The sequence below is a fragment of the Mus musculus genome, chromosome 2 (genome assembly GCF_000001635.26).
Source record: "Mus musculus strain C57BL/6J chromosome 2, GRCm38.p6 C57BL/6J".
NCBI lineage: Eukaryota > Metazoa > Chordata > Mammalia > Rodentia > Muridae > Mus > Mus musculus.
Window position 1 is genome coordinate 168723715 of NC_000068.7, and position 23166 is coordinate 168746880.

Below are 23166 nucleotides of genomic sequence, written 5' to 3' on the forward strand. Positions count from 1 at the left end.
TGGCTGAAGCTGCTGAGTTCTGCTGCTTGCTGGGGTTGGAACATGCCCCTCCCCCCTCCTTCTTCACCAGCTTTTCTATTTCCAATTCCCTCACTGCCTAAACTTGGCTGTCCTGAAACCTGCTAGGTAGACTGACCTTGAACTCAAGAGATCTGCATGGCTCTGTCTCCTGAGTGCTGGGATTAAAGGCTAGACTTAAGCTTCTCGCCTTAGAACCTGCTCTGTACCAGGCTGGGCTTGAACCCGGAGCTCTGCTTGCCTCTGTCTCCTGGATTTAAGGTGTGTACTACCCTGCCTGGGCCTAACCATTTCTAGACTGGAGCTCATTCCAGATTAAAAGTCCATTTCTAGACTGGAGCTCATTCCAGATTAAAAGTCCAAGTGAAAACCATGACCAATAATAACACCTAATGTAACAATTCCTTGTTTAATGGCAAATGCACAGACAATGAGCTTAGCAGGGTGGGATCTTGCCACAAAGTCACCACCCCTTACTCTTTATCTCCTCAAACACAGGATGCAGCTCCCCTTCACTTTCTGGTGCCCTTTTATTACTTGAATCATACATTTTATATTTTTCCTTTCTCAGCTTGCCATGCTTGCTCAAAATGCTCTTCATGAGACCAAACCAGAGAATGAAGTCTCTGTTGGGCTTTTTTGAGACTTCCTTTATCAATGCAATAAATATTAATCTCTTTATCTTAGCCTCAGGCAGACTTTTCAGACAAGGACAAAAAGCATGCACACTCTTCACCAAAATACCACAAAAACAGTCGCTCGGCCACACACTGAAACGCCACAGGCCTGGTCTGCACAGTTCAAATCACTTGCAGTAACAGCCGTCCATATACTACAGCCCATTAAGCCCCACTTAAAGCATTCCACAGCTTTCCAATCCGAAGTCCCAAAATCCACATTCTTCCAAACAAAAGCATGGTCAGGCCTATCACAGTCATACCCCAGTCCCTGGCACCAACTTCTGTCTTGGTTAAGGTTTCCATTGCTATGAACAGACATTATGACCAAGGCAACGACAACATTTAACTGGGGCTGGCTTACAGGTTCAGAGGTTCAGTCCATTATCCTCAAGGCAGGAACATGGCAGCATCCAGGCAGGCATGGTGCAAGAGGAGCTGAGAGTTCTACATCTCCATCTGGAGGCCACTAGGAGAAGAGTGGCTTCCAGGCAGCTAGGATGAGGGTCTTAAAGCCCAGGCCCACAGTGACACACCTACTCCAACAAGGCCACACCTCCAAACAGTGCCACTCCCTGGGCCAAGCATATTCAAACCACCATGTCACGTCTCAAACAAAATACAGAAAAGCCGGGTCTGATGACACAAGACTTAATTCTAACACCCAGGGGGCAGATGCAGGGGGATCTCTGTGAGTTCCACACCAGCTAGAGCTACATATTGAGACCAAGTCTCAAAAAACCCCAAACTGGGTCTGGAGAGATGGCTCAGCAACTCAAGAGTCCTCCTGCTGTTGTAGGAACCAGAGCTCAATGGTTAGTGCCTCTCTCAGGATGCTCCGTGGTTCCAGCTCCCAGGACTCCCCAATACCACAGACCCCCGATACCAGGTACACTGTTGTGGGAAGCCGCCCCCACATTCGCCGTCACAAGATGGCGCTGACAGCTGTGTTCTAAGTGGTAAACAAATAATCTGCGCATGTGCCAAGGGTATTTCTCCACCCCATGTACTCTGCCTTCCCCGTGGCAACAACTCGGCCCTGGGCTGCAGCCAATCAGGGAGTGATACGTCCTAGGCGAAGGATAACTCTCCTAAATAGGGACGGGGTTTCGCTTTCGTTTTGGGGCTTTTCGCTTTTGGGGCTTGGGGCTTTGGGGCTTGCTCTCTTGCTCCTAAAGATGTAAACAATAGAGCGCGCTCTGGCGCTCTGGCGCTCTTGCTCCTAAAGATGTAAGCAATGGGGGGCTTGCACTCTTACTCCTGAAGATGTAAGCAATAAAGTTTTGCCGCAGAAGATTCTGGTTTGTTGTGTTCTTCCTGGCCGGTCGTGAGAACGCGTGTAAGACACTGTGTTTCTCATACGTACATGAAGGCAAAACACTCAGAAGAGAAATAACCAAGATCTCCTTTTTGGGGAGGAGGGTCAAGACAGGGTTTCTTTTGTTCTAGAAGTCGCTCTGTAGACCAGGCTAGCCTTGAACTCACAGATCCCACCTGCCTCTGCTTCCTGAGTGCTGAGATCAAAGGCATATGCCACAGCTGCCCAGCCCCCCTTTTTTTTTTAAATAAAAATCCCAAACAACAAAGCACTGGTTGGTATTAACCTTGGCATTTTTCAAAAAGGAACTCAGTTGCTCCAGTTCATGGGTAAAAGCAGCTGAGCCCAAACTTGAACCACACAGTCTGTTTGCATCTGAGTCTCTGAAGCCAGCCAGGCCTTGGGGAACCTCCACCTCACTGTGAACTTTCCTCTCCCTTCCCCTGTTCCCATGGAGACCAGCAGCAAGCCACTGCTACAGACAGCTCAGCTGTGATGTGGGCGGGGCCTTGTCACGGAGAAGCCTCAGCAAGGCCATAGGAAAGGCTGCCGGGACCCTGTATAGTCCAGTCCTGCAGTGAGTGACCATTACTCCAGCACTTGGGAGGATGAAGGAGAGTCAGGAGTTCAAGGTCAGCCTTGGCGGCACATTCCATTCCGACACAGAAATGTCGACACAGTCAGGCCGGGAGTGTGAGGCCAGCTTAGTGACCAGGCATTGTCAGCAGGCAGACACGGAACCCTGGCCCCCCCTATGCTACCAACCCCCCCCCTTTTAACAGAAGCCAGACATGACTGCATCCAGCCCTCTCACCCACAGCAGCTTGAGATGACAAACTGTGACCACACCTGTCATCCCAGCCCTGATGGAGACTGTGGGACCAGCCTGGGCTACATAGTAAGACCCTACCTCAGAAAGACCAGAATAACGTACTTAGTCTTGCTTTTGTAGAACCTTCCAGAAACCCACATAATAAAATGTGATCAGACCCTTTGAGCATCTACTCACTTGAGAATGCGGCCAATAAAAATTCCTCCAAAGACAAGGTTCCCCGTGATGACTTAGCAAGTCAAGGAGTTTGCCACCAAGCCTCGTGGCTTGCCCAGTCCCCAGGCCCATGTGGATGGAAGGAGAGAACAGTTCTACAACTATCTGGCCTCCGCATGAGGACCATGGTATACACCCACCCCCAACCCAACAAGACAATAATAAAATTTTTGTTTATTTATTTAGACAAGATCTCACTATGTAGCCCAGGCCGGCCTCCTAAGCACCAGGTCTGACGGTGTGTGCCACACCTAGCAAAATATATATACATATTTAATTTTTAAAACTATATAAAGTTTATCAAGACTATCTTCAATACAAAAATTATACTTTACAATAGTAAAAACAAGCTGGAAAATCCTGACTGACTAGCCTCAGAGGGAAACCAACTGCAATGTTAGTGGAGGCTGAGGCACTCGAATCCTCAGCTCACAGCCGCCACAGTCCAGCTCCAGGGATGGAGCCAACGCCCCCTTCACCCTCCGTTGTCACACATACGCACGTACACATGGATTCTTAGAGGTTGAGCTTTAACTCTAGTGAGCAGTGGCACCTGTGTCGCATATGCAAAGGCCCTGCATCCCAACCCAGCACCAAGACTTGGGACAATAATCACTAGGTGCTGCACCAGGAACTATCACTCTAATTCCCAGATGGAAGGGCTGTGATTTAAAAACCCCACTGGGCAGCTCATCGGATGACCTACAGCTGTTATCTAAGTCCTCTGAGGTAAGGACAGGGTGAGGCCAGCCTGGGCTACATGAGGCCCTGCCTCAAAGCAATCATCCCACTGGGGCCCCAGAGCCGGGGTTTCTCGCTGTAGTTCTGGGCTGTACAAGGTCTTCCTGGTCCCATAGGCCCTCTCATTCTCATACCCACTGACTCAGGAGGGACACTCGTGACTATGACCCCAAGGCTCAGCCCGTGGGTTAGCGACTGCTGGAAAGTCTCAGTGATACCACAGCTGTGATGCACAGGCTGGGACAGGAATGAGCGACCTTCAAGCACCAGGCCAGCATGGGTTCAGTCTGCAAGCTGAGACCCAGGGTCTGAGAAGGGTCTGGAGACCTCACTAAGGCCTAGAAACAGGGGCTATGGAAGGAGGGAGAGAAAGAAAGAGTGGGAGGAAAGGAAGGGGGAGGAGAAAGCAAACAGAAAGGATGGGGGGCCGGGAGGGCAGGGTGGCCGCAGGGCAGGGGCATGTGGAGTTCTTTAAGCTCTGCAGACTGCACGGAGCACACACAATTCCCCAGACAAGCTTTACACACCTAGGGCAGAGCGCTGGCTGACACCTAAGACTCCAAGTTCACCCAAGCCTTCCCAGGACACACGATGTGTCTTGGTGCATGCAAGCTGCCACCGCCAGGAGTGTGCCTCTGGTGTCCCCAGCACTGAAGTTGCCAGCCACAGTGTCGGTACACAGTAAATATTTACGGAGTGCATGAATCCGTGAGTCATGGGGGGAGGACGGGGGCGGGGGGGGGGCTATTTTTAGTCTGCGTGCTATGCTATAAATTTCAGTTGGCTTTTGGGTGACTGTGCGGAGCGAACAGATAGGAATGCCTTGGCTGGCCTTCTATGAGATGGTGGACAGAACCAGGAGAGTCACTGGGCTGGGCTGGCTTACCCAGACATGAGAGGCCTCTCTCCCCAACTCTTTCCCTCTCGTCTCCGCTGTCTTGTGCTCTGGACCACAGAGTTCAGAACCAAACTCGGAACCAACTTGGGAAAATGGAACATTCCTCTTCCTTTCTTCTTTCCAGTCCAAGGTAGGCCTGGTCCTGGTTGAGCACTCACCCACTGAGGCAGGCCCACGGCCTCTACAGTGCCAACTTGATGTTATTTGTGCAAGGCGCGATGTGCACACTTGTAATCCCGGCCCTCTGAGACAGAGGCAGAGGACTGCTTTAAGTCTGAAGCCAGCCAGGGCTATAATGCAAGACCTTGTCTTAAAAAAAGAAGAAAAAGGGGCTGGTGAGATGGCTCAGTGGGTAAGAGCACCTGACTGCTCTTCCGAAGGTCCAGAGTTCAAACCCCAGCAACCACATGGTGGCTCACAACCATCTGTAATGAGATCTGACTCCCTCTTCTGGTGTGTCTGAAGACAGCTACAGTGTACTTACATATAATAAATAAATAAATCTTTGAAAAAAAAAAAAAAGAAGGAAAAAAAAAAAAGAAGGCATTTGTGGCAGGATGTGGTGGCTCACATCCATAACCCTAATACCTCGGAGGATGAGGCAGGAGGATTACTGTACTTCCAAGGCTCACCTAGAATACCGAGGGAGACCTGTCTCATAAGCAAAGCTGAAATGCTGGCTTGTCATCAGCTTCCATGGGATGCCATTCTCTCCTTCTACCTTCCTGTTGGGGCAGGCTGTCTGTGGTCCTGAGGATGGAATCCGGCATCTCCCCCACGCTATGCAAGTGCGACTTCTATACTTCTGTGTGTGTGAAGAGGCATAGATGCAGCAAGTACTCACACAGAAGGCTGGGGTTTTATAGTTTTGTGTCTTCTTACTATGTGGACTTGGCTGCCCTGGAACTCACTCTAAGGATGGGGAATTCATACCCTTGGATTCATGGTATGCCCCTGCCCCTGCCTTCCAAATGCTGGGACTAAAGGAGGGGAGGGGACCACTGCAAGTGATGACAAAGTTTTTTTTAGTTTTTTTGTGTGTGTTTTGTTTGGGTTTTTTTTTGTTTGTTTGTTTGGTTGGTTGGTTGGTTTTGGGTTGGTTGGTTGTTTTGGTTTTGGGTTGGTTGGTTGGTTGGTTCTCGAGGCAGGGTTTCTCTGTGTAGCCCGGGCTGTCCTGGAACTCACTCTGTAGACCAAGCTGTGTTTTGTCTTTTAATTCAAAGACTGACTGTATAAAAGCTAAAATGTGACCAGGTGGCGCCCACCTTTACTCCCCGCACTCGGGAGGCAGAGACAGGTCTAGGTCTGAGTTCAAGGCCAGCCTGGTCTACAGAGTGAGTTCCAGGACAGCCAGGGCTAAAGTGCGTTCCAAGTCAATGATCTCATTTTAAAGTGTGAGAATAGGGGCTGGAGAGACGGCTCAGAGACTAAGAGCACTGACTGCTCTTGCCAAGGGTCATGGTTCAGATCCTAGCGCCCACAGGATGGCTCGCAAGCGCCTGTAACTCCATCTCCCTCTTCTGGCTTCCGTGGGTACCGCACATATGTGGTGCACAGATATACATGGGGTCGGAACATACGGTAGCCTCGTCGATTTGAAAATGAAATAAGTAAATGAATCTGAGAGTAAACATTTAAATATGTCCTACTTCCTCTCTCAGTATCATAAACATTACTCACGGGATGCAGATCAATACTAGCTCTGAAAACAGACACCACTTCTGAGAATGTAGAGTGGCTACTGTAGCCAGCTCAGCCTGGGTAGCACTGAGAGCCACCAGCTCTAGCAGGGGGTGTGGCTCAGGCAGCAGAAAATCCCAGGCAGAGTGGTGGTGAGCGTCTGTGAGCCCAGGACTCAGGAGTTTAATTCATTTTCACTGACTTATTTATATGAGGAGGAGGGGGAAGGGGAAGAAGAAGGGACAAGGGGGGAAGGGGACAGGGAGGGGGAGGGGAGGCCGCACAAGTGCTCCCAGAGAGAAAAACCGGAGGATGTCTCTCCTATAACCACAGGGGTTCTAAGGATTGAACTCAAACCCTCAGGCTTGGCCGCAGGCGCCTCCCCCATCTCGCTAGCCCCTGCAGCATACTTATTAGCAGCTCGAGAGCTGGACTGAACTCCTTGGCATCCATTTAAAATTAGGAACAATGAGGTAGAAGTCCTGCCAACGTTGCAGGCAATGGTCACTCTAGGGTGTTTCTGTAGTGTTAGAGCGAAAGTTTAGACATTAAACAATAAAGACGTATTCCGCTCAATTATGAATCTAAGATCAAGGCAGCTGCTCTCGGAGGCCTGCGGTGACTGGGTCCCTGGATTGTTCTTCCCCACGCACCGTCGGGGTCTCGAGGCTGGATCTGGGCCCCCCTGACCATCTCGTTCCATCTTATTACATTTTTATGTGGCTATTTGGGAGAGGGGGTTGTATGGGGCCACCTGCTTTGTCACAGCACACACATGGAGGTCAGGAGACAGCTCTCGAGGCCCCATTCTCAGCTTGGGTCATCAGACTCCCCTTGACCCCCTGAGCCATCTCAACAGCCCCATGTCTTGTCTTACTTTTATTCTATGTGTACAATCACGTTTTATATGTCATCTTTAATTGGCCTTTAAAAACAAACAGTCACATTCAAAGCTAGGGTTTCTACATAGGAATCTGTCGGTAGGGAATACAGCACAGCCCACACCATTGCTCAAGCGAGCCCAGAGAATGTGGGGAGACCCTGTGTTAGAGTAAAAAGTAAGGGGAGAGCTGGGGGCACGGCTCAGAGGTGCAGACCCGGCCTAAACGACAAAGCACCGTAAGAAGCTTCCTCCCATTCTCGATTAAAAAGCTGAGCTCACTACGGGGAGCAATGTCCAGATAGGAGTTCAGGGTGCACAGGGTTTGCTTTGAAGACAGAGGAGACACTTTAGAAGTACAATGAGCCACTCAAAGGGAGCGGGGGGCTGCATGGGCCCAGGCTAACTCTGTCCCATTAAGAGCCATTCACCAACGCCTGGGGACAGTGCTGATTGTCACAGTGCAGGGATGGGGTAGTGCTGGCACCCAGTGGGTGGAGCCTGGGATGCTACCACACCCTCCATGATGAAAGAACAGTGCACCGAATGCTGACCATCAGTCCTGCTGAGGATGAGCAGGAGAGCAGCCCACCCTGGCCAAGCCTGGCTTCATTGATCGTCATCGATCGTCGCCACAGACTGCCCAGAGGCCATCCACTGCCAGACTCTGCCACAGCAGGAGCTGTTACCACTGCCTCTCCTCAGGGAGAGCAGTCAAGGGCTAATCTCTGAGAGGCACCGGAGAAGCTCTGCGTCCAGGGAGTCCGCCTTTCCAGCTCTAGCTGGAAGCCTCCTTCCCCAGTGGCATCCCTTCCAGCTCTCCTCCCCTCCCCCGCCCCTCTCTCTCTTGTCAAACTCTGTTGAGAGGGAAAGAAAGGTAACATTAAGGTTCCCAGCCCAGGGCTGGAAAGATGGCTCAGCAGTTAAGAGTACTTCCTGCTATCCAGAGGACCTAGGTTTAATCCCAGTACCCACAAGGCGGCTCACAGCCTCCTCTAACTCCAGGCTCAGGGATCTAGTCTCTAAAGACCTCTGCACACAAGGGATAACACACAAATTTACAAATTATAAAGTAAATAAAAGATTACCCAGTCTGGGATATAGTTCAAATGGGAGACTGCCTACCAAGCATGAAGCAAGTCCTGAAATCCATCCCTAGAGCCAAATAAAGCAGCTATGGTGGGGCAGGCCTGGAATCACAACACGCAGGACCCATGTGGAAGCAGAAGGGTCAGAGGTTCAAGACTATCCCAGGCTACATACCAAACTGGAGGCCAAAGATACCTGAGATGGTGTCACACGCATGCACACTCAAGAGCACACACATACACACACACACACACACACACATACACGCATGCACACAAGCATAGATACAAGCACAAACATATGCACATGCACACATGTGCGCACGCACACATGCATGCACACAGCCATACCTTAGCATACCCTTTGGTCCACAGAACACAGATATCTTTTAGTTTCTGCAAGCTGAGATTCTCTCATTTCCTCCAGGACCTCCTGTCTTGAACACTGCACATCTGGTCAGGACCAGTTATCACAGGCCACTGTCCCTTGAACATCAGCCATGGCTCCCAGCATTAGAACAGCCTCCTGGCTTTTTCTCAAATGACCCTTGTTTTCATTTACACTGTAAAGAGACTTCCTCTCGGCCGGGCCATGGAGGTGCACGCCTTTAATCCCAGCACTTGGGAGGCAGAGGCAGGCAGATTTCTGAGTTCGAGGCCAGTGTGGTCTACAGAGTGAGTTCCAGGACAGTCAGAACTATACAGAGAAACCCTGTCTCGAAAAACAAAAAACAAAAAAAAGAGAGAGAGAGAGAGACTCCCTTTCACCACTACAAAGAGAAAGCGACTGTCACTAGGCACTGCAGAGCCACCAAATAACTCCATGTTTCCCATGGCCTGTCCATGCACACATGCTTGTCAACTCACACTGATCACAGAAGAGAAACCTGAAGTTAAAACTAGCTTCCAGCCTCAATGCGAGGGGAGGTGATTAATCTTATTGCAGCTTGGAAGACCATGTTTGGATGCTGCCTCTGAGTGGCTTGCCCTGTTCCAAAGAAAAACAGAGGAGAATGGGGAGGAGGGGAAACTGAGGTCAGGATATAATATATGAGAGAATAAATTAATAAAGAGAGAGAGAGAGAGAGAGAACAGGAGGAAGGGGGATGGGATGGGGTTTGTGAAGGGGAGACCTGGAAAGGGAAAACATATGAAATGTAAATTAAGAAAATATCCAAGAAAAATAAAATGAAAGAAAAGAAAGATTATGGGAGAGAGAGAGAGAGAGAGAGAGAGAGAGAGAGAGAAACCAGCTGTATCCCATAAAGACAATACTACCAATCCTTGTTTAAGACCATGTCTTATATAGCCAAGGCTAACCAGGCTCTAACTTACTATGTAGCCAAGGCTGGCCTAGGATTTCTGGTTCTCCTGCCTCTACCTCTCCAGTGCTGGGATTATAGGTGTGCATCACCTATAATAAGATTATAATATAAAAATTTTATAATCATATAAAGAGATTAAAACTAATCTTTTTCTTTAAAAATTAAACCAAAGCTGGATGCTGAATGAAATACCTTTAGCCCTAGCACTTGGGAGGCAGAAGCAGGCAGATCTCTGAGTTTAAGGCCAGCCTGGTTTACATTAAGAGTTCTAGGACAGCCAGGGGTACACAGAGAAACCCTGCCTTGAAAAACCAAGTAACAATGGAACCAACCCCCCAGGGGTGGGAATAGCTCACTAGAACAGCACCTGTCCTGCATGCACAAGGCCCCAAGAATGGAATCCAGAGCCAAGAAACACGCTGAGGAGACCCTGTTTCAAAACAGCAAATAAACACAAGAGTCCATTTCACCTGAAGCAGAAGGCACTTCCTGTCTGTGAGGAAACCTGAGTGGCTACAGAGAAGCAGCAGAAGGTCCACACAGATTGCTCCACAGCTGATCAACCGTGGCTCCTCTCTTCGGGGACTGGCACCAATGGCTTCCCCTCCCCCTCCCCCTCCCCCGGGGCCCTACCTGGGCTGACATTCACACATCCTCTGGTATCCACAAGGACAGGCGCATCAGGTCTCTTTGAGTGGCAGAGGGAGGGACTCTGTGGCTGGCAGCGGATGGCACAAACGGAGCTGGCAGAGGGCAGGGAGATCACTTCCTGATGGGCCCCGGCCAAGACTTCTTCCCACTGTTTGTATCCCAGAACGCAGAGCCCTTCTAGAGACACCTCAACCCGGAACGGGAGAAGGCAGCCAGCCAGGAAGAGCAGCACTAGACTTCACCCAGCGGCGGAGTCTCCTCCCCAAACACACCCCAGAACGCTAGGCATGATGGCCACCCCTCTTCACACTGAACAAAGGAGCTTATTGAATGCACTCTGGGTGTGATAGCTCACAGCTGGAATCCCAACGGAGCACTGCAGTCTGAGGCCAGCCTGGGCTACAAGAGGCCCTGTCTCAAAAAAGGCCAAAACTGGGCTGGAGAGCTTGTCCACAGCTAGAATGGTTAAAGCGCATGTGCCACTTGGTTCTTTTAGATGGCTTTGTTTGTTTGAATACAGCAATTTTTAAAATGAATTATGTCTTTAAAAAACGTGTCATGCTCAACTGGGCAGTGGTGGCATCCTCCTCTAACCCCAGCACATGGTAGGGAAGCAGAGGCAGGTGGATCTCTGAGTTCTAAGCCAGCCTGGTCTATAGAGCCAGTCCAGTACAGCCAGGGCTTAGTTATACTGAAAAACCGTGTCTTGAACCTTCCCCCCAAAAAAGGAAAAACAAACAAACAAACAAACAAACGAACCAGACACAGAGCTGTGTGGGCTGGGCAGGCGTCCTCCCCTGGTCGGCCCTTCAACAAACACCAAAGGCGCCGGGCGAGGTGGCGCACGCCTTGAATCCCTGCACTCGGGAGGCAGAGGCAGGCGGATTTCTAAGTTCAGTTCGAGGCCAGCCTGGTCTACAAAGTGAGTTCCAGGACAGCCAGGGCTACACAGAGAAACCCTGTCTTGAAAAAACAAAACAAAAACAAATGAAAATAAATAAAAAATAAAAATAAAATAAACACCAAAGGCCACTGTGCTGATGAACAAACTGGGAAGGTTGAGGAATCAGACAGCTCTTGGGTCTTAAATAAACATTTGCCATTCCTATATCCACTCCCAAGCACACCCCCACCTCCACCTGTCACATGCCACACCACACACACACACACACACACACACACATAGAGCAGGGAACTGACAACAGGAGGTTCGAATCTCTTCTCTCAAGTAACAGGCAGACGCCATGAGACAGCCAGCCCCCTCAGAGTCCCCATCTAGACCCCAGCAGCACCCACCATAGGAGTGAGTGCCCCAGAGACATTGCCCAGGGTCTGTCTCTCTAGGCTTCCCTATGGCGGCAATCAACTTCTGAGGTGTGAGCGGCGCACAGGCGGCAAACCCTTTCAGTCCTGAAGGTCAGAAGCCCAGGAGGGTTTTTAAAAAAAATGTTGTTTAAACGACAAAACACCATGGCCAAGCAACTTACAAAAGACAGCGTTGAAAAGTGTGCCAAGGTTCACGAGTGACAGTGGACAGCTTTCAGGAGTCAATTCTTTCCTCCTGTCACCAGGCCACGACTCAGGTGGTCAGACTTGGCAGCAGGTGCCTGAGCCATCTCTCGGGCCCTCTGTCTTAGTCGGGGCTGCTACGGCTGTGAAGAGACCCCATGACTGAAAGCAAGTCAGGAGGAAAGGGGTTTCGGGGCTTACACTTCCAGTCCAACACTGGAGGAAGTCGGGACAGGAACTCAGACAGGGCAGGAGGAGCCTGAGGCAGGACCTGATGCAGGACCCACGGACTGGCTTGCTTCCCAGAGCTTGGTCAGGCTGCTTTCTTATAGAGCCCAGGGGTGCCGCACCCCACAATAACTGGGCCCTCCCCATCAATCATTAAGAAAGGTGAGGCTCCCTCCTCTCAGGTAACTCTAGCTTGTGTCAAGTTAACATAAAAATTAACCAGCACAGCCTATTTTACGTTTTAGATCTTTATTTGTTTTTAACTATGTGTGACTATTTGGGGATATGTGCACATGAGTACAGGTGCCTGTAGAAGCCAGAAACTGGAATCACAGACCGCTGTGAGCCATTTAGAGTGGGCCCAGGGGACACCAAACTCTGGCCCTCTGGAAGGAGAGCAAATATTCTCAACTTTTGTGTGTGTGTGTGTTTTGTTTTGTTTTTGAGACAGGGTTTCTCTGTGTAGCCCTGGCTGTCCTGGAACTCACTCTGTAGATCAAGCTGGCCTCGAACTCAGAAATCCGTCTGCCTCTGCCTCCCAAGTGCTGGGATTAAAGGCATGCGCCACCACCACCCGGCTATTCTCAACTTCTGAGCCATCCTCCCAGCCAATTTTTTTTTTCTCTCGGAGACAGGGTCTCCTGTAGCCCATGCTACAAGGTAGATGAGATGACAAACTCCTGATCCTCCTGCCTCAGCATGCTGGGATGACAGCCATGTCCCACTACATCTCACTTAACACAGTGCTAGGGATGGACCCCAGGCCTTAGTGCCTGCCTTAAGTACTCTGCCAAGTGAGCTTACTTATCCACAGGGCCCCTCCACCCATCTCCTGAGATAAGAGATCTTATTCCATAGCCTGGTGTGCTGGCTGCTTGTGTGTGTCAGCTTGACACAAGCTGGAGTTATCACAGAGAAAGGAGTCTGCCTTGAGGAAATGCCTCCATGAGATCCAGCTGTAAGGCATTTTCTCAATTAGTGATCTAGGGTGGGAGGGCCCCTTGTGGGTGGTGCCATCTCTGGGATGGTAGTCCTGGGTTCTATAAGAGAGCAAGCTGAGGGCTGGAGAGATGGCTCAGTGGTTAAGAGCACCGAATGCTCTTGCGAAGGTCCTGAGTTCAAATCCCAGCAACCACATGGTGGCTCACAACCATCTGTAAGGAGATCCGACTCCCTCTTCTGGAGTGTCTGAAGACAGCTACAGTGTACTTAGATAATAATAATAAAAAAAAAAAAAAAAAAAAGAGCAAGCTGAGCAAGCCAGGGGAAGCAAGCCAGTAAGAAACATCCCTCCATGGCCTCTGCATCAGCTCCTGCCTCCAATTCCTGCCCTGTGTGAGTTCCTGTCCTGATTTCCTTTGGTGAGGAACAGCAGTACGGAAGCATACGTTGAATAAACCCTTTCCTCCCCAGCTTGCTTCTTGGTCATGTTTTGGAGGAATAGAAGCCCTGGCTAAGATACTTGACCTAATCTAAAACTCATTAAATGGTTGAAGATAACCTTGAATTTATCCTTCTGTCCCCCAGAGAGCTATGATGATTGGTTTTCTCTATCACCTCTGGTTTCGTGTGGTGCTGGGGTTGAACCATGGCCTCCCATATGTTAAGCAAGCACTCTACCTACTGGGCCACATCCTTAGCTTCAGTAAAGCTATTCCTTGTTTCAGATACAAACACACTATGTATGGACATATACAACATATAAGATATATACTTATTTCCACCATGAGTTCTTCTTTCTCAATCCACTTCATACACAGAACATAGTGGTCTCCAAATGTTAGCGCAGCAAACAGCAAAGCCTTCTTGATATAATGGGCCACGATAGCCCCACACCATCAGACCCAGGCAATACCTGAGGGGTATCAGTGTTTACTGCCCTAAACTTCATGTGGGTCAAGTCTCAAACCAACAAAATATATTTAATTTTAATTATTGATGAAAAGAACCTATGGGGCTGGGGTGATAACTCATAAGAGCCCTGGAGGCTGTGCAGAGGACAAGAGTGTATAGCCAGCAGCCATGAAAGTCTCTAACGCCAGTCCCAGGGCATCCAACACCCTCCTGTGCCTCCATAGTCACTGCACACACGTGAAACATACAGGCAATACCCATACACATAAAATAAACATAAGACAGACAGGCAGACAGACCCAGATGCGGAGAATTTAAAGCAGCTTGTCCAAGCTCTCCCGGCTGGGAAACTGCAGTTGCCTTGAACCCAGCTCCTAGACTCAAGAGTCCACGCAGCCAAAGACCTTTGACACAGAATGGAATGCCGCTCAACCAGAAGTTAAGGTCATGATGTCACCAAATGGCTTCCAGCCATGTGGTGCAAATGCCTCGCTTCCTGACTGGACCGTTCCAATGTCTTCCCTTCCTCAGACCGATGGCTCTGGGGCCAGCACAAGCGTCAGCACTGGAGGGAACCTCTACGACGTGTTACCTTGTTTCTGTTTGAGACAAGGTCTCATGTAGCCCAGGCTGGATTCCAACTCAAAAGCACTGAGCCATCTCTCTCACCCTTCGGCGGGGATTGCCATGAGGCCCAGCAGAGACTCCACTGGCCAGTTATGATTCAGGAAGACCTCTGTCTCTGTTTCCCAAATATCAAACTTCTCACCTTAGGCTGGAGAGGCGGTTCACTGGTTAAGAGCACTGGCTGCTCTTGCAGAGGACCAGGGTTCAATTCCCAGTACCCACATGGTGACTCACAACTGTCTGTACCTCCAGTTTCAGGCTGATCTGATGCCATTTTCTGACCTCCACAGGCACTGCACACCCATGGTGCACATATACACGAATACACAGGCAAGAAAACATTCATAAAATAAGAATAATAAAAAAAAAAAATTGTAGCCGGGTGTGGTGGTGCACGCCTTTAATCCCAGCACTCAGGAGGCAGAGGCTGATGGATTTCAGAGTTCGAGGCCAGCCTGGTCTTCAGAGTGAGTTCTAGGACAACCAGGACTACACAGAGAAACCCTGTCTCGAAAAACCAAAAAAAATTGTGACCTACCTGGCCTGGAACTCAGATCCTCCTGCTCTGCCTCTGCCTCCCAAATGCTGGGGTTAAAGGTATTTGCTACATCACCCACCTTTGCTTTAGTTTTTAAAGAAAAAGATTAGTTTTAAACAGACAGGTGGTGCACACCTATAATCCCACCACTGGGGAGTTGGAAGCAGGAGGATCAGGAATTCTAGGCCAACAGTGGCAACATAGTGAGTTTGAGGATAGCTAGCCTTGGTTAATGAGACTTGGCTAATAAGAGATGCCCTCTTCTGGCCTCTGGGGGCACTGCAGACATGGTGTACACACACACACCACATGCAGAAAACACCCACACATGTAAAATAAAAATAAGCCAATCTTTATTTTTCATTTGTGTGTGTGTGTGTATGTGTGGGGTGTATGTATGCACACATGCAAGCATGTGGGGGTCGGTATATGTCTCAGTGGGAGGGGGAGTGCATGCATGCCTATGCGTATGTTACATGTGCCATGTGTACCTATGAGCACAGGGGCCTGGGGCTCACAGACGTCAGGAGAGGACTTCAGAGCCACCATGGAGGGAGCTGACAGAAATTACACCCGGGTTCTATATAAGGGCAACAAGCTCTGAGCTGCTGAGCCATCTCTCCAGCTCATAAATCAGACTTGAAATAAAACAATATAGAAATGATTTCCTTTATGTATGTCTGGGTGCAGGGAAACACCACGTGTGTATGCCGAGGTCAGAGGACAGCCTGCTGTAGCTGGTTCTCTGCATCCACCTGTGTCACAGGGGACCAGCTCAGGTCACCACGCTCAGCAGTAAACATCTCTCTTCAGAGCCATCTCCACGGGACCTCACTGTTACTCAGGAACTCAGGATGGCCTCAAACTCACCAGAGATCCACCTGCTTCTGCCTCTGGCCTCTGGCCTCTGGCCTCTGCCCCTGCGGGGATTACAGACCTGGGCCACCATATCCAAGTGATTTTTGTTTGTTGTTTTTCTTTCTTTTTTTTTCTTTTTTCTTTTTTTTTTATTTTATGTATGTAAGTACACTGTAACTATCTTCAGAGACACCAGAAGAGGGCATCAGATCCCATTACAGATGGTTGTGAGCCACCATGTGGTTGCTGGGATTTGAACTCAGAACCTTTGGGAGAGCAGTCAGTGCTCTTAACTGCTGAGCCATCTCTCTAGCCTGTTTGTTGTTTTTCGAGACAGGGTTTCTCTGTGTCGCTCTGGCTGTCTGGGAGCTTGCTCTGTACACTAGGTTGGTCTTGAAATCACAGAGATGGCCCTGCCTCTGCCTCCTGAGTGCTGGGATTAAAGACATGTGCCACCACTGCCACCCATGATTTTTTTTTTTTTAAATATAAAATTATCTGCTCTCCTCTCTCCAGGCCTCTGAAAGTCAAAGCACATTCTATCCTGTAAACTTTAACTTATGCTCACACTCTTCTGATATGCACTGACCCAGGCCCTCAACCAAGACCGCCATTTAAAATCAGCAGGGGGCCTTCGGAAAGACACAAAGGCTAGGCCAAGTGGCACGGGATGCCATCCCACCTAATCTACCAAGGTGGCTGAGGCAGGAGTGTCCCAAGTAAGTCTCTCCTGTGCTCAGAGAACATTCAGAGCCAGGAGAAGAATTTCAGTGAGACCCCCAACTTAAATAAAAGGCAGAAGCAGCTGAGGATACAGCCAAGCGTTTCACAACTCTTGTCTGAGCCCAACCCCCAACTCTGGGAAAGAAACAAAGACTCACACACAGCCTCCATCCCTTGCACAGGACCTCAGAACCCTCAAAGAAGCCCGCAAGCATCGCGCAGTGCCTCCCCCATTGTTTGTGTACCGCGCCCAATACCAGGTAACTACATAAAGGATCGCCCGGGACCACGGAGGGCAAGCTGGCACCATCAGGATACAGGTCATTTCCATTCTTCACATTTCAAAATTCAGCAGGTGGGTGAATCTGTGAGCACAGAGGCCACCGTCGAGACCCCAGATTCTCATTTCATAGTCTAAAATGAGGTCAGGGGTGGGCTTCAAGTTCCCCAGGTAAACTCCTACACCTGCACACCTATTAGGCAGACCTTGTTTAAGTCAGGTTTTTCCTAAGAATCACCTGGCACAGTCCCTGCATTTAACAAGGAGACACGAATCAACCGCGGCACATTACAGTCTACTTATCTTACTAATTAAAGTGTTTATTGCAGGGGTTGGGGTAGGGTTCCACACAGAGCTCTGACGAAGTGTCTTCATAAAAACTTATATTCTGGGGGATGGGGGGGGGGCGTGTAGCTCAGTGGTAGAATGGTTAACAGGCTGGAGGACCGGGTTTGGTCCCTAGCACCATCAAACCCCAAAACAATTTAAAAAGCCAACAAACACCACCCGCAGGAAGTGTGGAGCAGGAAATGTGGGAACCGTGTTCCAGTACCTTCCCGCCCCCGCCCCCACCCCCAGGCTTTCCGTTTCCGTTTCCCACTCGGTAGAATTGAGTAGAGCCTCCGAACTGAGGCCTCGGGGAAGCCAGGCACAAAGAGCCCACAAGATGGCAGCTGGCATCTCTCCTTCCTACACTGATACCTGCTCAGCAGCCCCACCCAGCTCCGGCGTCCCACGGCCGAGCTACAGGGAACCGGAGAGACGGCGCCGCAGGCCCCGCCCAGCCGCAGCGCCTTACCTGCGCGGCCCTAGAAACGCACCTCCCAGGTCCCACCCCCAGGGGCTCCGATTGGCGGCTGGAGGCGCGGCCTGGGACTCTGCATTCTCTCCAGCTCGACCTCTGTCCCCAGGGGATCGAGCCTGCCCCCGCCCCCAGCCCCTGGCGGGGTCCCCCGCCTGCCAGGACGGACTCCCGGGGGCCGCGGCAGGTGTCCCCTCCTCCCTGCCCACGGCCCGGCCACTCACCCCGCGCGCGGCCTACTGTCCACCCGCTTCTTGTGGCGCACGGGCTGCAGCGGGATGCTGTCCGTCATGTCGCCGCCCGCCGCGCCCCCTGCGCTCCCCGCGGCCTCCGCGCCGCCCCGGGGCAGGGGGAGAAGGCGCCGGCAGCGGGCGGGCCGGGCCCGCAGCGCAGGGGCGAGGTCGCGAGCGCCGGGCCACGCGCGGAGCCGCCCGCGCGGCCCGACCGACGGACACGGCCGCACCATGGGCCCCGCTCCGCGCTGCGCCCACGCGCGCGCCCGCCCGCCGCCCGGGGCCGCCGCAGTGTCCCCGCCCGCGCCGCGCGCCCCCCACGCGCGCCTCCCCCCGGCCACGCGCCCCCCGCCGTGTCCGTGCGCGCGAGCGCGAGCGCGCGTCCCGCCGCACTCACCCCACCCCGGGCATTCTCTCCTGCTCGCTCCGAGCGGCGCGCACTCACCCCGCCCTGCTCACCCCACCTCCACGCCGCGGCCACTCGCGCGCACAGCCTGCCTCCTCTGCTGCAACCTGCGCCTCGCGCTGGGGTCCCCCGAGTTTCGGGCCGGGGTTGGGGGGAGAAGGTGGGCAGGTTTTCGGACCCCCACACACCCTGTGGCATCAATCCCACCCCTCTCTCCAGCTGCATTCCTAAATCATAATAACAGAGTCACAGCAGCCTTCACCCAGACACAGTGATCGCATGCAAAGGCTGTATCAGTCAGTCTGTCTCTCTCTATCTCAAAAAGGATATTGTGAAAATGAAAACACTCTGGGCGCCAGAGAACAGCTCAGCATTTAAAAAGCAGCCACCATTGCTTGACACACCTGCAGCTTCAGCCCCAAGGGGTCGGAGAGGGCACCTGCGCTGACGTGGCATACACCCACGCAGGCATATGCTACTTAAAAGAATAATGAAAACAAACCTTAAAACCAGCACATAGGAGCTGAGTTTGGTGGTGTATGCCTTTGATCTCAGCACTTGGGAGGTAGAGGCAGGCTGAGTTCAAGGCCAACCTGGTCTACAGAGCCTTGATGAGCCAGGGATATACAGAGAAACGATGTCTCTAAATAAATAATCAATCGACCAGCATATAGAGGGCTAGAGAGATGGTTCATTGGTTATGTTCACCAGCTGCACTTGTAGAGGACCTGGGTTCGATTTCCAGCACCCTTGTGCTAGCTGATCAATGTCGGTAGTCCAGCTCCAGGGGAAATGATGCCCTCTTGTGGCCATCGTTGGTATTGCATGCATATGATTCAAACATATGCAAAAAAAAAAAAAAAAAGTAAAATACACAAATCTTTTTTAAAATGAGTATGTATGTCAAGTCCCTCAAGATGTAACACCGTGTAACTACCATAAACGATGCTGAACTATGAGGGGCAGTTTCTGCTGATGTTTTCTGCCAGGGTCCCTATCTTTTATAGTATTTTCTCTATCGAGAAAGGATACCAAACAAATAACAAAAGTGACTGAGATTCCAAAGACATTCCCCAAGGAAGGAGGCATCAGAAGTATTTTTGAGGGAAAACACTATTCTTCTACCAGCTGAGCTGGCTGGCTTACTTCTTCCTCTTCATTTCTAAAATGGTGCAACAGGGCCAGGTCCTAGGTTTTGTCCGCAGCATCAAGACACACGTACACTCGCGCGCGCGCGCGCGCACACACACACACACACACACACACACACACCACCACCACCACCACCACAACCACACCATATGTGCCATGGCACACAGAGCTCAGTATGTGCATATAGGTAGACCCATTAGAGTAAGAGAGCAAATCCTACCTCCGGACCCACATCTGTCCCCAGCTCCTCACACAGGATCTCACTACATAGCCCTGACCTGGAACTCTAGACCAGGCTGGCTTCAAAGAAATCCACCTGCCTCTGCCACACTAGCGCTGGGATTAAAGGTGTGTACTACCATTCCCAGCCAGCCAAAGATAGACTTGTAGTTGAGTTTAGCTAGATCCTAAAGCTTTCAGCAAGTCCCAATAGCCCTCCCCACTAAATCCAAATAACTAAACCCATTTCACCAGCAAGGCACAGGAACTCCGAGCCGCCAGCACAGAACCACGGCATCATCAGGGAGCAGGGCTGGGCTCCACACTCAGTCATCCATCGGGATATGGGTCAGGTCACAGCAGAGCCACAGCTACCGGAACCCTTTGGAGCACCAAGCAAATGCTGCCCCACATACATTCAGGCACTCCCTTGGCTCCTATGGCTAATACCCTCTCTGGACCCAAAATGTAGCAAGAGCAACTGATCAGCCAGGACCCTGGAGGCTTCCAGCACCTTCCAGCTGTGAAACTCCTCCCGGCAGACCCCATGCTCTGCAGGGCTCCAGTTCCTTGTCTGTGACAGAGCTCAGATAGGCAGCGTTGGAAGGAACATTAGTCAGCCATGAGCAATAGCAGGGCTAGCATGCATGCCAGACGCACTGTATGGGCAAGGCTCCAGGGCAGCAGAATGTGCCTGTGTGTGACATAGTCTCCATAGGTAGCCCAGGCTAGCCAATTTTTCTGCCTCAGCCTCCTGAGTGCTGGAATTAAGTACAAGTCCCACCTAAAACAAACAAAGTTCTTTTTAAAAGGTTTCACTCTCATAAGCCACTCTCTGGAAGAGAGAGACACTTAAAGCCTCGGTATCCAATGAGTTAGAGGCTCTCCTGGGCTACAAGGGGAGTTCCAGGCTATTCTGAGCTACATGGCGAGAACCTGTCTCAAAAAAATAAAGGAAACCAGCCCCATCCGTTCAATGGGCTGGGTGTCTCTGACTCCTGGGTGTCTAGAAAGATCTTTGAGGGGCTGAGGAGATGGCTCAGCGGTTAAGAGCACTGACCGAAGGTCCTGAGTTCAAATCCCGGCAACCACATGGTGGCTCACAACCATCCGTAATGAGATCTGGCGCCCTCTTCTGGGGTGTCTGAAGACAGCTACAGTGTACTTACATATAATAAATTTAAAAATTAAAAAATTAATTAATTAAATGAGAAAGAACATTATTTTTTTTAAAAAAGCTATAAAAGAATAAAAAATGGAAAAATAAAATAAAATATCGTCCTGAGGAAAAGCCAAAAAAAAAAAAAGCTATAAAAGCCGGGCGTGGTGGCGCACACCTTTAATCCCAGCACTTGGGAGGCAGAGGCAGGCAGATTTCTGAGTTTGAGGCCAGCCTGGTCTACAGAGTGAGTTCCAGGACAGCCAGAACTACACAGAGAAACCCTGTCTCAGAAAAAAAAAAAAAAAAAGCTATAAAAAAGAAAGATCTTCAAATAAGCTGGTCCAGTCCACTCTTGCTTTCCAGACATCAGAAATGGCAGCCAGCAGGTTTCCCGTGACTCACATGAATCCCTCCATGGATAGCAACAGGTATGAACTGGAATATACCTGAGCCTCTTCCTTCAGGCCACAGAGCTTTGAGCTCTAAGTGGACCCCCATGCAGTAGGCTGCTTACATGCTCTTTTTTGGATCTGACTAATGAGCTGGCTCAGGCGAAGGCAGACTGTGGCTGAACAGTCATCTAGGTCCCACGCCCATGTAAAGGTGTTACTGAGAAGACTCCCCGGGGCTATCCTCTGACCCACGCCATTCATATGGGCGCTTTCGAAGATGTGTACGTGTGTGCGCTCGCGTACACACACACATGCACACACTCTTAAGCAGACACCACCTTGCACAGTAGCAGACACACATATGCACGCGTGCGTGCGCACACACATGCACATGAAATGACAGCTACCTAGACAGCTCAGCAGTTAAAGGTGTTTGCCACCAAGCCTGGAGGGCCGGAGTTGAACGTCCCCGATCTAGGCGGGAGGAAAGGTTCAGCTGCCACGGAGTCTCCTCTGACCTCCACACTCACAACTGGCTCACACACACACCCTCGTGAGTAATAAAAACAAGTAGAACTTTCTTAAATGTTTTGAGGAGGGCATGGTGGTATATGCCTTTAATCACAGACTTACGGGGCACAAAGGCGGGCAGATCTCTCTGAGTTCCTATATATATAGTAGGAGCTAATTTCAACTTATTTTCAAGCCAGGGTTTCTCTGTGTAGCTCTGGTTGTCCTGGAACTTCAACTGTAGACCACGTTAGCTTTGAATTCACAGAGATCTGCCAAGTGCTAGGATTAAAGGTGTTCAACCCTCACTGGGCCTCCCCAATGCTAGGATCAGAAGTTTGGGACACATGTTTACCTTTTAATAACCCAATCCCGCTCTTTTGTCTTTGGAAAGCAGTGTTTATAGGGCCAGGCCGGATAGCTACAGAATCTACATTCTTACACTCAGTATCATACAGCCAGCCAGACTAGCCTTGAATTTACCTTTTTCCTCAATTCCTAGAGTGGGGATTATGGGTGTGGACCCACACCTGGCTTTAATCTACAATACTGTTGTTTCCAGAAAGTGTTCCAGGAAGTGCAGGGGAATCCAAGGTAGGATTCCATCTCACTGTTCTCACTAAGGGCCTGCTTGGAACAGTCCAGGCACTAAGATGCTAGACTCAACAGGAAAGAGAAACTGTCCTTGGAAGGGTCTTTTGGAAGCTCGCAGGAGACCCCGAGAGAATGGATATCCTACCTTGTCCATCAGCTGGGATAACCTAGACCTGAGTTAGCTTTGGGCTATTTTGTTATAAATGGCTGCCATGGAAATGCAGATGGTCCCACCCACTAAAGGTTTGCCCTGTGGGCATCAGCTATGTTTCCCACCAGTTTGTAAATTCATTTCAATCTTCCTGATAGTATGTAATTTAAGTGTTCTGCTTAGCTGGAGGGCTATAGGGTGAGGCAGAAGTCCAGTTTCTTGGAAGTTCATTTTTCTCTGTTTTGAAATCCTTAGTGTTAGCTATGCTAGGAGCGGTTTTCCCCGAGGCTTGATTCATAATTAAAAACAAAAAAACCAAAGTACAAGCTGCCCAACCTCTTGGATGGACTTGCAAGGTCTCCATGCCTCAATCCTGATGGCCTTGAACACAGGGCAGGTCACTCTTCTGCAAAAGCATTATTTTGTTGCTCAGAATCAGCCAGAGTGTCACAAGCATGATCTACAGCAATTTCTGGGCAAGACTAAGTAACTTCCCAGCCCTGAAAGCCAGCCTTTCCCTTTCTTCTATAAAACTGATGCTCTTAAACGGTTTTTGTTTGGATAACCAACTACAGAGAGCGGTCCCTGTACTGGCAAAGCCCCT

At 50.4% G+C, this 23166-nt stretch overlaps 1 protein-coding gene across 5 annotated transcripts in view; it reads right to left on the reverse strand.

Moving 5' to 3' along the window:
• Positions 1-18656, reverse strand: part of Atp9a (ATPase, class II, type 9A) — a 107933-nt gene extending 89277 nt beyond the window's left edge. Inside the window, exon 1 of one of the 5 annotated variants that reach the window (XM_017315066.1) lies at positions 18436-18656. Coding sequence is in view for 3 of the 5 variants with exons in the window: in NM_015731.3 (NP_056546.2) it covers positions 17968-18035 (68 nt within the window). In the remaining 2 variants the exon portion in view is untranslated. Of the gene's footprint in view, positions 1-10306; positions 10626-17967; positions 18087-18373 lie in introns of those variants that run through there. The other 4 variants (XM_030246882.1, NM_001289446.1, NM_015731.3 and 1 more) reach the window with 4 other exon arrangements.
• Between the last annotated feature and the right edge of the window lie 4510 nt (positions 18657-23166).